At 45.8% G+C, this 13617-nt stretch overlaps 1 protein-coding gene and 1 long non-coding RNA gene across 4 annotated transcripts in view; one reads left to right on the plus strand and one right to left on the minus strand.

Moving 5' to 3' along the window:
- The window catches only part of LOC101681098, a 31693-nt gene extending 20590 nt beyond the window's left edge, over nt 1–11103 (minus strand). Inside the window, exons 1-2 of one of the 2 annotated variants that reach the window (XR_198636.2) lie at nt 10835–11103; nt 710–783 (exon numbers count right to left, since the gene is read on the minus strand). This is a non-coding gene — a long non-coding RNA (uncharacterized LOC101681098). Of the gene's footprint in view, nt 1–709; nt 784–10322 lie in introns of both variants that reach the window. The other variant, XR_006601659.1, reaches the window with a different exon arrangement.
- Nucleotides 11104–11289: 186 nt separating this feature from the next.
- The window catches only part of UBE4B (ubiquitination factor E4B), a 120219-nt gene continuing 117891 nt past the window's right edge, over nt 11290–13617 (plus strand). The window contains exon 1 of one of the 2 annotated variants that reach the window (XM_045063713.1): nt 11290–12044. In XM_045063713.1, the coding sequence (XP_044919648.1) occupies nt 12021–12044 (24 nt within the window). In that variant the 5' untranslated portion in view covers nt 11290–12020. The remainder of the gene's footprint in view (nt 12045–13617) is intronic. The other variant, XM_045063716.1, reaches the window with a different exon arrangement.

The following is a 13617-nucleotide window of genomic DNA, read 5'->3' on the forward strand; positions in this document are numbered from 1 at the left end:
TACTTGCCCTAACACTCATTCTGCTTTGGCCATAGTGGCCCTGCCAAGCTTAGTCCTGACTCAGGGCCTTCCGTTCCCTCTGCTCTGAATGCTCTCCCACCGGTACCCACTTGGCTCACTTCTTCACTCCCTTCAAGTCCTTCAAATGTTACTTGCTCTAACCATGCTACTTAAAACGGAAACACCCAGCTCCAGCATTATTCCCCGTTTCGCATCTATTTTAACCTAGGACACTTATCACCTTTTTAAGAGACTGTGCAATTTTTAAAAATATACTATACAATTTATTTACTTATTGTCTGTCTCCCCACTATAGGATGTTAGCTCCACAAGGGCAAGAATTTTTTGTTTTGTTTTGTTTTCCCACGGACATACCTCTGTACCTCATCAGTGATCAATAAACACTTGTTCAAGAGTCATGTACTTTTCTTGGTACTGGAATTTTAGCAATAAACAAGGCAGGCCAGGTCTCTGACCTCCAAGGATTTTCATTCTCTTGGTGGAAGATAGTGTGGGGAGGAGGGAAGGCTATAAATAAATAAGCAAATGAAATGATTTTCAGATTTTGATTAAGTGCCATGAAAGAACTAAGTGGGATATAATAAAAGGACTGAGGGAGAAAAGAAGCTGACTTAGGAGTGGCTGGTCAGGAGGGCTCGCTCATTCATCCTTAGAACGTAAGCCCCATAAATATTCCCGCCTTGCCTACCTTGTTTAGAGTGGTGATGGGATTTTCCAGGCTGGGTGGAGCTTCTCAATTTGGACCCCGATGGAATCTAGGACCTAGATGTTGGAAAAGTAGAGATTTTGAAAATCATCTTTAAAAAAAAAAAAAAGATTTTATTTATTTATTTGACAGACAGAGATCACAAGTAGGCAGAGAAGGCAGAGAAGAGGCAGAGAGAGGAGGAAGCAGGCTCCTGGCTGAGCAGAGAGCCGGATGCGGGGCTCGATCCCAGGAACCTGGGACTATGAGCCGAAGGCAGAGGCTTTAACCCACTGAGCCACCGAGGCGCCCCTAAAATAATCTTTATCAGGAGCCATGGGTGGCTCAGTCAGTTATGCATCTGACTCTTGATTTCATTTCAGGACTTGATCTCAAGGTGGTGACTTCAAGCCCCACATTGGGCTCCATGCCCAGTCTGGAGTCTACTTAAAAAAAAAAAAAATCATTATGACTAATAAAATAAGGTAAAACTTTACCCCTAAATAAGAAACGCTAATGTTAAATGAGTCAGTGGCGCACCTGGCCAACCACAGGCGTCCCTAGAGGGACAGCGCCTGCCCCAGTGTGCTTATTTCCTGCCGGCGAGCAGACCAGCAGGCGAGCACTAGGGTATTGGAGGAAGAGCCACGTGGCACTGAGTCCGGCATCTGCAGTTGTCACTCCAAATTCAACAAGCAGCTGACTTCTTCCTGCCCTGGGCGACTTGAGACGATAGAGGGCAGCTGGAAAGGGCTCTCACATTCTGTCTTCCATGGAAACGTAAGTGTTTCCGGCAACAGGGAAACTCCGATTCCCTGCTGAGGGGAGGGAAGTGGAACTGAGGACTCCAGCTGTGGCCCTCTGGATTCACAGCAGCGTTGGCGAGAGGCCAAGCTTCCCCGGGCTCCTCCCACCTGCGGGGGGGGGCGGGGCGATGCTCCTTCAGGCCCATTCCTGCAAGAGGTGGGGTTTTTCCAACCGACGACTTTGGCCCATCAGCTTGGCCAAATTCTCTCAAAACTGCTCTGCAGAGCGAGCCTTTCTACTCTACTCGATGCTACTTCCTTGCTGATGAGGGAGCAGAAGGCTAGCTGAAGACAAAGCACACGCTGAGCCCCTGCCACCTCCCCCCGCCCCCCACTCCTGGGAGGGACACGTGTGGCATTCTTCCAGGGATGTCCCAACTACATGTTAGCAGCCTTAACTTGACAATGCCAAGACCTCTGGTATCTTTTATTATTATTATTATTATTATTATTTAATTTTTTAATGTTTTATAAAGATTTTATTTATTTATTTGACAGAGAGATCACAGGTAGGCAGAGAGGCAGGCAGAGAGAGAGGAGGAAGCAGGCTCCCTGCTGAGCAGAGAGCCCAATGCAGGGCTCCATCCCAGGGCCCTGAGATCATGACCTGAGCTAAAGGCAGAGGCTTAACCCACTGAGCCACCCAGGCGCCCCAGAAGACCGCCCCAGAAGACCGCTGACATCTTGTGGTATCTGGTAGGTCGGTCCTCGTTAGCATATGAAAATTCTTTTGAAACCTCCCTTTTCCTTACTCCCCCCTCCCCCGCAGAATATAATCACCATCCTCGAGACCTCGGTGCAGCAGCTACTTCTGCCCACGGTTCCTGTCCCTGTGCTTTAATAAACCACTATTTTGCACCAAAGGCATCTAAAGAATTCTTTCTTGGTCATGGGCTCCGGACCTCAGCCCACCGAACCTCACCTAGATTCCCAAACCTCATCCCTCTCCGCTCCCCATTCCACGGGAGCCGCGCCGCGCGCAGTCTGAAAGCTCTCCTCACCTCCTGTACCCACCCTGCACATGCACTTCCCCAAATAAACCTCTGACACGTCGCATTCTATCCAGGGGTCTGCTTCTCAGAAGACCCACACAAACATGCATGGTGTATGTATGATGCAAGGTGCTCAATAAATATTTGTTAAATGAATTAATGCATAAATGAGATGACCTTTGAGCTAAGACCGGAAGAATGAGAAGGAACCAGCCATGCAAAAAGCCAGGGGAGGAGTTTTTCAGGAAAACAAGATGCAGAGTACAAAGTCCTCTAGGAAAGAAAGAGCTCATCTTAGTGAAGAGCAAAAGCCAGTGGGGTTGAAAAAAAAGGGAAAAGTGGGGGCGCCTGGGTGGCTCAGTGGGTTAAAGCCTCTGCCTTCGGCTCAGGTCATGATCGCAGGGTCCTGGGATCGAGCCCCACTGCGGGCTCTCTGCTTAGCAGGGAGCCTGCTTCCCTTCCTCTCTCTCTCTGCCTGCCTCTCTGCCTACTTGTGATCTCTGTCTGTCAAACAAATAAAATCTTAAAAAAAAAAAAAAAAAGGGAAAAGGGAATGTGGTATAAGATGAGGCAAGCAAAGCAGAGGTGACCAAATGCTGTAGGACCTTACAGGTCATGACAAGGAGCTTGGGTTTCATTCAATGAGCAATGGGAATCGCTGAGGGATTGTGAATGAGTTAAAGGACAGGATCTATGACTTAAGAAGGTCATACTGCTTTCTGACGTGCAGGTTGAAAAGGGACATGAGCAAAATAGGACCAGTGAAATCTCCAGACAAGACATGATGGTAGCTTGGGTTCCAGGGTCACAGGGGAGTTGGAGAGAAGAGACGGTTAAGTTCCTGAGCCTCCGGAGCACGACCACCTCGAATCTGCTGACGGACTGTGTGAGGAAAATGAGGAGTCGAGGATGATGCCAAGGTTTTGGGCTTGGGGCCCTGGATGGCTCATGATGACATTTGTTCTAGGGAAAGAGGAGAGGACAGGTCTGTGGAGACCATCTACTAGGCAGCCCAATACGAATATCAATATGCAGCTGGACATGGAACTGGGATTCGGGGAAGAGGCTTTGGCCATAGGTATATACTTGGCACTTAGCATTGGTACATGCTCTTTAGAGCCGCGACCCTGAGACTTAGGGGAGAGGCGTCAACAGAGAGGAGGGGGCTCAGCACTACACCTTATGGCCCTACAACATCTATTTATTTATTTATTTTTCTAGTTTTCCTATTTATTTATTTATTTATTTAATGGCAGAGAGGCAGGCAGATCTTAAGCAATCTCTATACCCAATGTGGGGCTCGAACTTACAACCCCAAGAGTAAGAGTCATACGCTCTACTGCCTGAGCCAGCCAGGTGATCCTCTCTAGTATTTAAAAGTCTGGGGAGACGAGGCAGCAAATGAACCTGAGGAAGAGCTTCTGGGGGAAAACCAGAGTGTGTGGCTCTGTGTGTTGAGCAAACCAAGTGCTCACCTGGGTTGGGGAGGCCAGTGAGTATCAGACATAGGAATGGAACTAGTTTTGGCCTCATGGAGGTCTTTGGTGCTTCTGACAAGAGGATTTTCTCAGAACGGTATAGGAGTAAGGGAGGGAGTAGGAGTAATAAAAGATATCTTTTTTGAGATGTTTTATTGTCAAGGAGGCAAAGAAAGAAGGCATAGTTCAAAGGAGGCGTAGAGCCAAGGTAGGTTTTTTTGTTTGTCTATTTGTGTGTGTGTGTGAGAGAGAGAGAGAGAGAGAGAGAGTGTGTGTGTGTGTGTGTGTGTGTGTGTGTGTGTGTGTGTGTGTAATGGGAAGGGGCAGAAGGAGGCAGAGAGAAAATCCCAAGCTGGCTCCTGCAACCGAAGTGGAACTCGATCTCACTCCCCTGAGATCACGACCTGAGCTGAGATCAAGAGCCTGTCGCTCAACAGACTGAGCCACCCAGGTTCCCCAATTCTGGTTTATTTAAAGTTCATCTTCCTACGGCAGATAATGTGTCCAGCAGGGAGGGAGAAAGTGATGGTGCAGAACAAAGGGAATAAATCGTGGACCAAAGTCCTTAAGAAGGTGGAAGGGGAAGGAATCCAGAGTCCAGGTGAAGGGCTTGGTCTTTGATGGCAGCAGGGAAAATGGAATACACTGACAGACGTAGGTAGCTTTGCAGATACAAAGGGAGATCACCTCGGAGCATATCTAGCTTTGCAGATCATTAGGGAGCTACGTTTTGATCCAGAGAATAGTCTCTGTCCTGGCATTTGAATAAATGCTGCACTAAAAGATTATAAGTTCCAGGAAAAGTAAAACAAAACCCTTACACAACCCCTCTCCCTTTACAAAATAACAAAATCTGCCCACAGTATACCTTTATTCTGTTTCATGTTTCAGTATGTCCTACGGTCTCTCCTTTATCTGTTACTGGCATTAAAAAGTATTTTTGCGGGGCGTCTGGGTGGCTCAGTTGGTTAGGTATTGGACTTGATTTCAGCTTAGGTCTTGATCTCAGGGTTGTGAGTTCAAGCCCCACACTGTGCTCCACATTGGGCATGGAGTCTATTTAAAAACAACAAGTTGGGACGCCTGGGTGGCTCAGTTGGTTGGACGACTGCCTTTGGCTCAGGTCATGATCCCGGAGTCCCGGGATCGAGTCCCGCATCGGGCTCCCAGCTCCATGGGGAGTCTGCTTCACTCTCTGACCTTCTCCTTGCTCATGCTCTCTCTCACTGTTTCTCTATCAAATAAATAAATAAAATCTTAAAAAAAAAATAAAAATAAAAAAAAAATAAAAACAACAAGTATTAGGGCGCCTGGGTGGCTCAGTGGGTTAAAGCCTCTGCCTTTGGCTCAGGTCATGATCTCACGGTCCTGTGATTGAGCCCCACATCGGGCTTTCTGCTCAATGGGGAGCCTGCTTCCCCTCTCTCTCTGCCTACTTGTGATCTCTCTCTCTATGTGAAATAAATAAAAAATCTTAACAACAACAACAAAACCGAACAACAGGTATTTTTGCTTACTTCCAGGTAATTCTAAGAACTAATTTGTCTTGGGCCCTGATGCTTGGTAGTTCCCAAGGGAGGGAGACATTATTTTGCATGATCCAAAGGGGCTGATGTAATGCTCAAATGAAAGACACTGAACAAAACAATGAAAATATGGGGTAAGGATCAGGGACACCTCTGGGACCCTGTCATTTACGCTACAGTGGGAAAGCGTCCCTTAAAGGAAGTGGTAGAACTCCAGCACTTAGGTTAAAACACAAATGGAAAAAGCACAAAAAAACTGTATTCATCCTATAAAACACCCTGGGAATATAGTGGTATGTGACCAAAGAAGTGTCATCTCTAATTTTTGCGATTCTACAAAATTATATTGGCAGGAAATATTGCAAAGCCGAAGAAAGAGAAAGGGAGTAGAGTTCTCTTGTAAATGGTAAAAACATAGATACTGTGTACTTGTAACACACAGAGATACTTGGGTGGCAGGGCAAGAGTTCAAGGAAAGGGGCACCTGGGTGGCTCAGTCAGTTAAGCGTCTGCCTTTGGCTCAGGTCATGATCCCAGGGTCCTGGGATTGAGTCCCATGTCAGGTTCTCTGCTCACTGGGGGGTCAGCTTCTCCCTCTTCCCCTCTTCCTCCGTATTCTCCCTCTCTGTCTCAAATAAATAAATGCAGTCTTTAAAAAAAAAAAAAACTATTAAAAAAATTTTCAAGGGAAGCAAGATTTCTAATCATTTTCCTGTTGGACATGGGGCAGGCCCTTTAACCCTAAAAGTTTTACTTTTTCCACAAAACAGGAAAGGTAGTTTTTATGATATTTCAATATTGTTATGGACTAAATATTTGTGTCCCCCAAAATGCATATTGAAACCCTAGCCCCACTTCATCAAAGTGATGGTATTACAGAGCTGACCCTTGAACAATGTAGGGGCTAGGGGGCACTAACCACCACCCCCAGTCTAAAGTTCATGTACAATTACTGACTCCCCCAAAACTGAACTATTAATAGAATCCTTCCCAATAACATAAACAGTTGATTAACATACATTTGGCATGCTATGTGTATTATATGCTATGTTTTTTTTCTTTTTTAAGATTTATCTATTTATTTATTTTATTTTATTTTTATTTTTTTAAAAGATTTTATTTATTTATTTGTGAGAGAGAGAGAGTGAGAGCGAGCACAGGCAGAGTGGAAGGCAGAGTCAGAGGGAGAAGCAGGCTCCCTGCGGAGCAAGGAGCCAGATATGGGACTCGATCCCAGGACGCTGGGATCATGACCTGAGCTGAAGGCAGCTGCTTAACCAACTGACCCACCCAGGCGTCCCACTATTTATTTATTTTAGAGCGCATGCAGAGAGCTGGCTGCAGGGTTTGATCTCAGGAGCCTAAGATCATGACCTGAGCGGACATCATGAGCCGGGTGCCCAACTAACAGAGTCACCAAGGCGCCCCTACTGTATTCTTATGATAAAGTGAGCTAGAGAAATGAGGTTATTAAGAAAATCATTAAGGAAGAGAAAATACACTTAACAGTGCTTTCATTGAAAAAAATCTCCGTCAAAGGGGACCGGCACCGTTTGAGTCCTTGTTCAAAGGTCAGATGTACTTCCGGGAGGTAATTCGCATTAGATAAGGTCATAAAGGTGAAGCATTCATGAATGAGGTTAGGGCCCTCATAAGAGTCAGTAGAGAACTTGTTCTTGCTTTCAGCTCTCAGTCACATGAGGATACCGTAAGTCAGAAGTCTACACCAGACTGGATCACGCTGGCACCCTGACCTTGGATTTCCAGTCTCCAGAACTGAGAAAGACATTTCTGTTGTTTCTAAAGCCACCCAGTCTGTGGTGTCCCATTACAGCAACCCAAACTGGCTAAGACAACATCAAATGATTCAACGTGCCTTGTATAAGTGAATGTTATATCAAAAGTGAAAATGACAAGAGAAAAAAACAGATAAACTGGACTACATCAAAATAAAAACTTTTGTGCTGCAAATGACACCAGCAAGAAAGTGAAAAGACCACCCACACAATGGGAAAACATGTTTGCAAATTGCAATCAGACCCGTAGGTAGGGCAAGGGGCATGAGGGGATGGGCCAAGTGGGTGAAGGGGAGTCGGAGATACAGGCCTTCAGCTATGGAGTGAGTCACAGCAACAAAACGTACAGCATTGGGAATACAGTCAGTCCTGTAATGGCATTGCATGGTGACAGGCAGCCGTCACACTTGGGAGCACAGCATCACGTTCCGAGCAGTCGAATCGCTGCATTGTATACCTGAAATCAAGTACCGCTGTGTCAGCTGTACTCAAAAAAGATTTGCAAATTGCACATCTGATAAGGGACTGGGATCTAGAACATGTAAAGAACTCTGACAACTGAAAACAGGAAAAACACAAGTGACTCAATGAAAAGTGAACTCTGTTTGGCCAAAGAAGATAGACAAAAGGTTACTCAACACAAAAAGAGGCTCAATTTCATCAGCCCTTAGAGAGCTGAAAAGCAGAACCACAATGAGACCCCAGTTCACACCTACGAGTGTGGCTGTAATAAAAAAGACAGACAGGAACAAGTGCCGGAGAGGAGGTTATAAATGGGATGCTCATCCATCGCTGGTAGAAATGCAAAATGGGGGGCACCTGGGTGGCTCAGTGGGTTAAGCGGCTGCCTTCGGCTCAGGTCATGATCCCAGGGTCCTGGGATCGAGTCCCACATCAGGCTCCCTGCTCAGAGGGGAGCCTACTTCTTCCTTTCCCTCTGCCTGCCTCTCCTCCTGCTTGTGCTCTCTCTGTCAAATAACTAAATAAAATCTAGAAGAGAAATCAAAACAAAAAGCAGATTGCTGCTTGCCCACAGGGAGGAGAGGAGACATTAGGGAGTGACTGCTGATAGGTATGTAGTCTTTTGAGGGTGGGCAGTGATAAAATTGTTCTAGAGTTAGTGATGGTGGAACAACTGTGAATATACTGATCTTTGTATACTTTAAATGAGCGAATTACATGGTATGTGAGTTATATTACAATAAGGATGTTTAAAAAAAGAAGTGAGACATGAACGTATTAACATCAAAGTCACTGGGAGTTCAAATTCTGGCTTACATAGAATTCCTTTCCTGGAGAGCAGATAATATGCAAAGCCAGCAGTGGTCTCATTTTACTCACAAATTCCTTGCATATCTAGCTGTCAGGTTACTATTCTAAGCAAGTACGAAAGGGGGTAAAAAAAAAATTCATTTAATTCTATAATACAATGTTTAAGATTATGGTTTAGTAAATCCAATATAGTATATTCTTCAGGATGTGGCAAAATCTAGAATTTCATGATACTGCTATGCAGACCGCTCAGTTTAGATTTTTATATTACAAAATATTTGTATTCTTCAGAGAACAGATTGGTGATTGCCAGAGAGGGGTAGAGGTGGGCCAAATGGGTAGGGGGTCAAAAGGTACAAATTTCCAGTTATAAATTCTGGGGATGTTATGTAAGGCATGGGGACTATAGTTAACAATACTGTATCACTGGGGCACTTGGGTGGCCAATCTTTAGGCACCTGCCTTTGTCTCAGGTTATGATCCCAGGGATCGAGCCCTGCATCAGGCTCCCTGCTCAGTGGGAAGCCTGCTTCTCCTTCTCCCACTCCCCCTGCTTGTGTTCCCCTCTCGCTGTGTCTCTGTCAAATAAATAAAATAAAATCTTAAAAAAACCTGTATCATAGATTTGCTATATGTATACAATATTGCATTGTATATTGTATTGAAAATTGCTAAGACAATATTTAAAAGTTCTTGTCATAAGGAAAAACATGGTAATTATATACAGTGACAGATGTTAACTAAACAATTTTGGTAATCATTTTGCAATATATAGATACACGTGCCAAATCATTGCGTTGTAATGCAAATCGAAACTACAATGCGGTTGGTATCATCTCATACCTGTCAGAACAGCTAAAATCTACAACACAAAGAAACAACAGGTGTGGGTGAGGATGCGGACAAAGGGGAAGGAACCCTCTTGCACTGTTGGTGGGAATGCAAACTGGTGCAGCCACCGAAAAATAGCATGGAGGTTCCACAAAAGGTTAAAAATAGGACTACCCTAGGATCCAGCACTTGCACTAACGGTATTTACCCAAGAATACGGAATACTAACTCAAAGGGATACCTGATGTTTATAGCAGCACTATTTACAATGGCCAAATTATGGAAACAGCCCAAGAATCCATCCACTGATGAACTGATAAAGAGATGGTATATAGGGACGCTTGGGTGGCTCAGGATCTCAGGATCCTGGGATCATCAGGCTCTCTGCTCAGCGGGGAGCCTGCTCCCTTTCCTCTCTCTCTGCCTACTTGTGATCTCTGTCTGTCAAATAAATAAATAAAATCTTTTTTTAAAAGTTAAAAAAAAATAAAGAGATGGTATATCTTTATACTCTCATACACACACAGGACTAGTACTCAGCCATAAAAAAGAATGTTATGGGGCGCCTGGCTGCCTCAGTGGGTTAAAGCCTCTGCCTTCTGGTCCAGGATCCTGGGATCCGAGCCCTTGCATCAGGCTCTCTGCTCAGCAGGGAGCCTGCTTCCTCCTCTCTCTCTGCCTGTGTCTCTGCCTACTTGTGCTGTCTGTCAAATAAATAAATAAAATCTTTAAAAAAAAAATGTTATCTTGCCATTTGCAACAACATGGAGCTAGAGAGTATTAGAAACAAATATCATATAATTTCACTCATGTGTTGAATTTTAGATAAAAAACCAGATGAGCAAAGTTTAAAAAAACAAGAGAGAAAGGCAAAGATAGAACCAGACTTTTTTTTTTTTTTTGCCAGACTCTTACCTCCATGGTTATCAGAGGAGACGTGGGTGGGGGGATGGGCGCATGGGTGACGGGGATGAAGGAGTGCGCCCGTGACTGGGTGTTACATAGAACTGTTGAATCACTGTATTGTACACCCGAAACTAACATTACACTGTATATCAAGTAACTGGGATCTATTTATTTATTTATTTTTACTAACTGGAATTTAAATACTTAAAAAAACAAAAGAAAGAAAAAAACCCCAAACCTCACGCATCATTATGCTGTACATCTAAAACGAACAGGATGCTCTATGTCAATTACATCTCCATTAGAAACTTGAGCAGGTAAGGATGGTTTCTCTCCATTGGCTCGAAAAGCCTTTCTTGTACGTGCGCAGATACGCCAACATTTTTTAGGTCTCCCGGTCATTTGCACTTTCAAATTTCACCATCATTCTGGAACACGTTTAAAAAAGAAGAAAAAAAAAAAAAAGGCAACCAAAGCAGGATCTCTCGAAAAGCCGAAAGGCAAATAAAATGAAGTTGTACCCGTCTTAGTTTTCTTCCAAACGGGCTTTCTCTGCGGACGTGGACACGCGTCCAAGGGTTTCTCAGGCCGTGAGCCGACGACGGTAGAGAACCTTGGCTCCAGAAGCAAGACGTCCTCCCTTTTCCTTTACTGGGTCCGCATCGTGGAGTCACCAAAAAGCAAGCTCCTGAGGACAACGGAGGCGCTGCGGGGTCCCCTCGTCGCCCAGATTCCCGCCCCGCCAGGCTCTCCCGGGAGCCTACCTGGACCCGCCTGCCGCGCCCGCCACCCCCCGGCCGTCGCCATGGCACCGCGCCGCCCCGCCCGCCCGCAGCCGCGCTCGCCCCTCCCCCGCGCGGCGCTGCTGCGGGGGAGGGGGTGGGGCGGGGGCGGGAGGAGACGCAGGCGAGAGGAAATCGGCGGCGCGACGCCCGCGGCCCATTGGCTGCCTCGTCCTGGGGCCAGGAGCCCCGCCTCTGTGGCGGGGTCACGTGATCCCTTTCAAAGATGGCCGCCCTGTTGTTTTGATGAATAATACTTGGTGGGGCGAGGGGGTAAGAGTAGGGGTGGAGGGGTAGGAGGATTTACTCTTCCATCCAGAGCATCGCGAGTCCCGTCCTCCCCCTCCCCCCTGCCCGGGCTCCGGCGTGGAGGCGGGGCGTGGCCGGCCTGCTTTGGGAGGGGAGGGGCTTCCCTCTTCAGTGCTGGGCTCTGCCTCGGCGGTTCTGGGGTCGCCTTACCTCGGGGCATCCACTCTGCAGTCGAACACTTCCCGCCTGGGGCAAAGGGTAGGAAGGAGAGCAGGATCTGCTGGAGGAAGCGCACCTGCCGCGCCACCACCACGAAGACACAGCAGGCTCAGGGCACGAGACGTGCTGGAGACCCGAGTCCCTGGTCTGGGTAACCTGGGAAGCAGAGGGCAATAGTGGCGCCTTAAGATAACCCTGTAGAGCAGCAGCGGTGGTGGCCAAAGGAGGCTGCCCGGGGCGCAAGCAGCTGTAGGAGTCTGTGGGGCGATTGGAGTGACCGACGCCAAGGCGGTTCAGTGCCTCTCGTGTTCTTATTTTTTAACCTCTGACTATGCAATTCTGAAACCTCCCCCATTCGGGGGACCAGACAGCCCGATAGACACCTACTCTCCTCCCGCCCTGGTCTCAAGAACAGAAGGATCTCTCCCTAACGCCTTTCACCATTAAGAGGAAAGCGATGGAGGAGCTGAGCGCTGATGAGGTGAGGAGGTTGGGGGACACCTTGGGAGATTAGTTGGCAACTCTTTGGCGCTTTGGACAGGGATGGTATTGCGCCAGTGGTGCCTGGCCTTTGGGTTTGGGGAAAGAATGGAGATGACATTTTCCAAGAAAAAAAATGAGCCCCCGAGCTGGTCTCCAGTTGTATTCTCCTGTATTACCTTGCCTTCTTTCTTCGTTTTGAACTCCATTTGCTGCTTTTCGAGTCTTTTAGGGTCTGAAGAAGAGGAGAGCATATTGCGGCGTTCATTCTTTTCCTCAGGGTGTTTAAACGAGAAGGGCTAGATTTACATCAAGTTAAGTGTGTGTGTGTGTGTGTGTGTGTGCGTGTGTGTGCGTGCACGCGCGCCTTACAGCAGAGATTTAAAGAATAATTTTGGGTGGGATTACAGTGTATGGGTGTATGTTTTTAAAGGCAGTATTTGAAATCCCCAGTATGTGTGGCTGTTGCGTTGTGTAAGTTGATTAAACATATGTGTTTGGGGGTGGCCTACAGACAGAGTCTTTGATATGTAACAAAATATATTTTTTCCCAAAAGCCTAGTGAATTCCATTTAAAATCTGTAACGTAACAAGAACTGATGACCCCTGGCATACTTCTCTTTCATTCAGCCTTTTTTCTAGTTTTTGGCCCTTTCAAACTTGTCTTTTGCTGTAGCAGACACTAAACAGGAAGCAAATGGTAGCAAATGACTTTGTAAACTTCCCCTGTTATCATTTCTGAACCGAGTTTTACAGATCTCTTTCTTGATATTTAAAGATTGTTTATTAAGGTTATCATGAAAACAGTGGCAATTAGGGTACAAGGAATTGATTCTGTGATTCTACTCATTTTTCCCTTCCTTTTTCCAGATGAGGAGCTTCCCTTTCAGGACCCCTGCTGGCTTCCCTCTCTTCAATCTACCTCCTCATTTCTTTCACTAGTTCTTAAAAAACTTCCGTAGAGTACTGAGAAAGTAGCCATCCGTTAGGTCGGCTAAACTACAAGACTTACATGCTTCAGATTTAGCTAGAGTAGTTAATATATTTACTTAGGGACTAAATATATCCAGAGATGGGACTTGCAAGTGGTGAGTTCAGATGTCACGTGGGAGGGGAAACAAATAATTTTGTGGGTTGTGATGCTTGGCTATTTGGAGAGTCAGGAGTGCTCATTCTGTGTTATGGACTTTGTTTTCTCAAATACATCAGGAATATAATCTAACTAAAATTAGAAGAACATTGAACAGTTTCTTTCATTCCGGTAGGAATTCTCAAGAGATCTCCTTAAAGGCACTTTGTTTTAGGTAATTTTAAAAAATCTGCTCCCCCCTTCTTCAATAGTAACTCTAATGGGTAAATTAAGGCAAAGAGCTTCTGTTTTTTAGTAGTCCTTTGCTTCCAGAAACTATTTATTTTTCTCAACGTTCTCAAAGTTGCTGCTGGTTCAGAGGTTTTTCATACCAAGAAATCTTCACACAAACAGAGCGTAGAGACCAGTTAAAGATACTGCATAGTCTACACTGTGGCACTTCACTTTAACCAGTCTTGGAGTTGTAACTTTTTTGTGACTGTAT

Source organism: Mustela putorius, unplaced genomic scaffold, assembly GCF_011764305.1.
Source record: "Mustela putorius furo isolate JIRA1106 unplaced genomic scaffold, ASM1176430v1.1 tig00003853_pilon_pilon_pilon, whole genome shotgun sequence".
Taxonomy (NCBI): domain Eukaryota; kingdom Metazoa; phylum Chordata; class Mammalia; order Carnivora; family Mustelidae; genus Mustela; species Mustela putorius.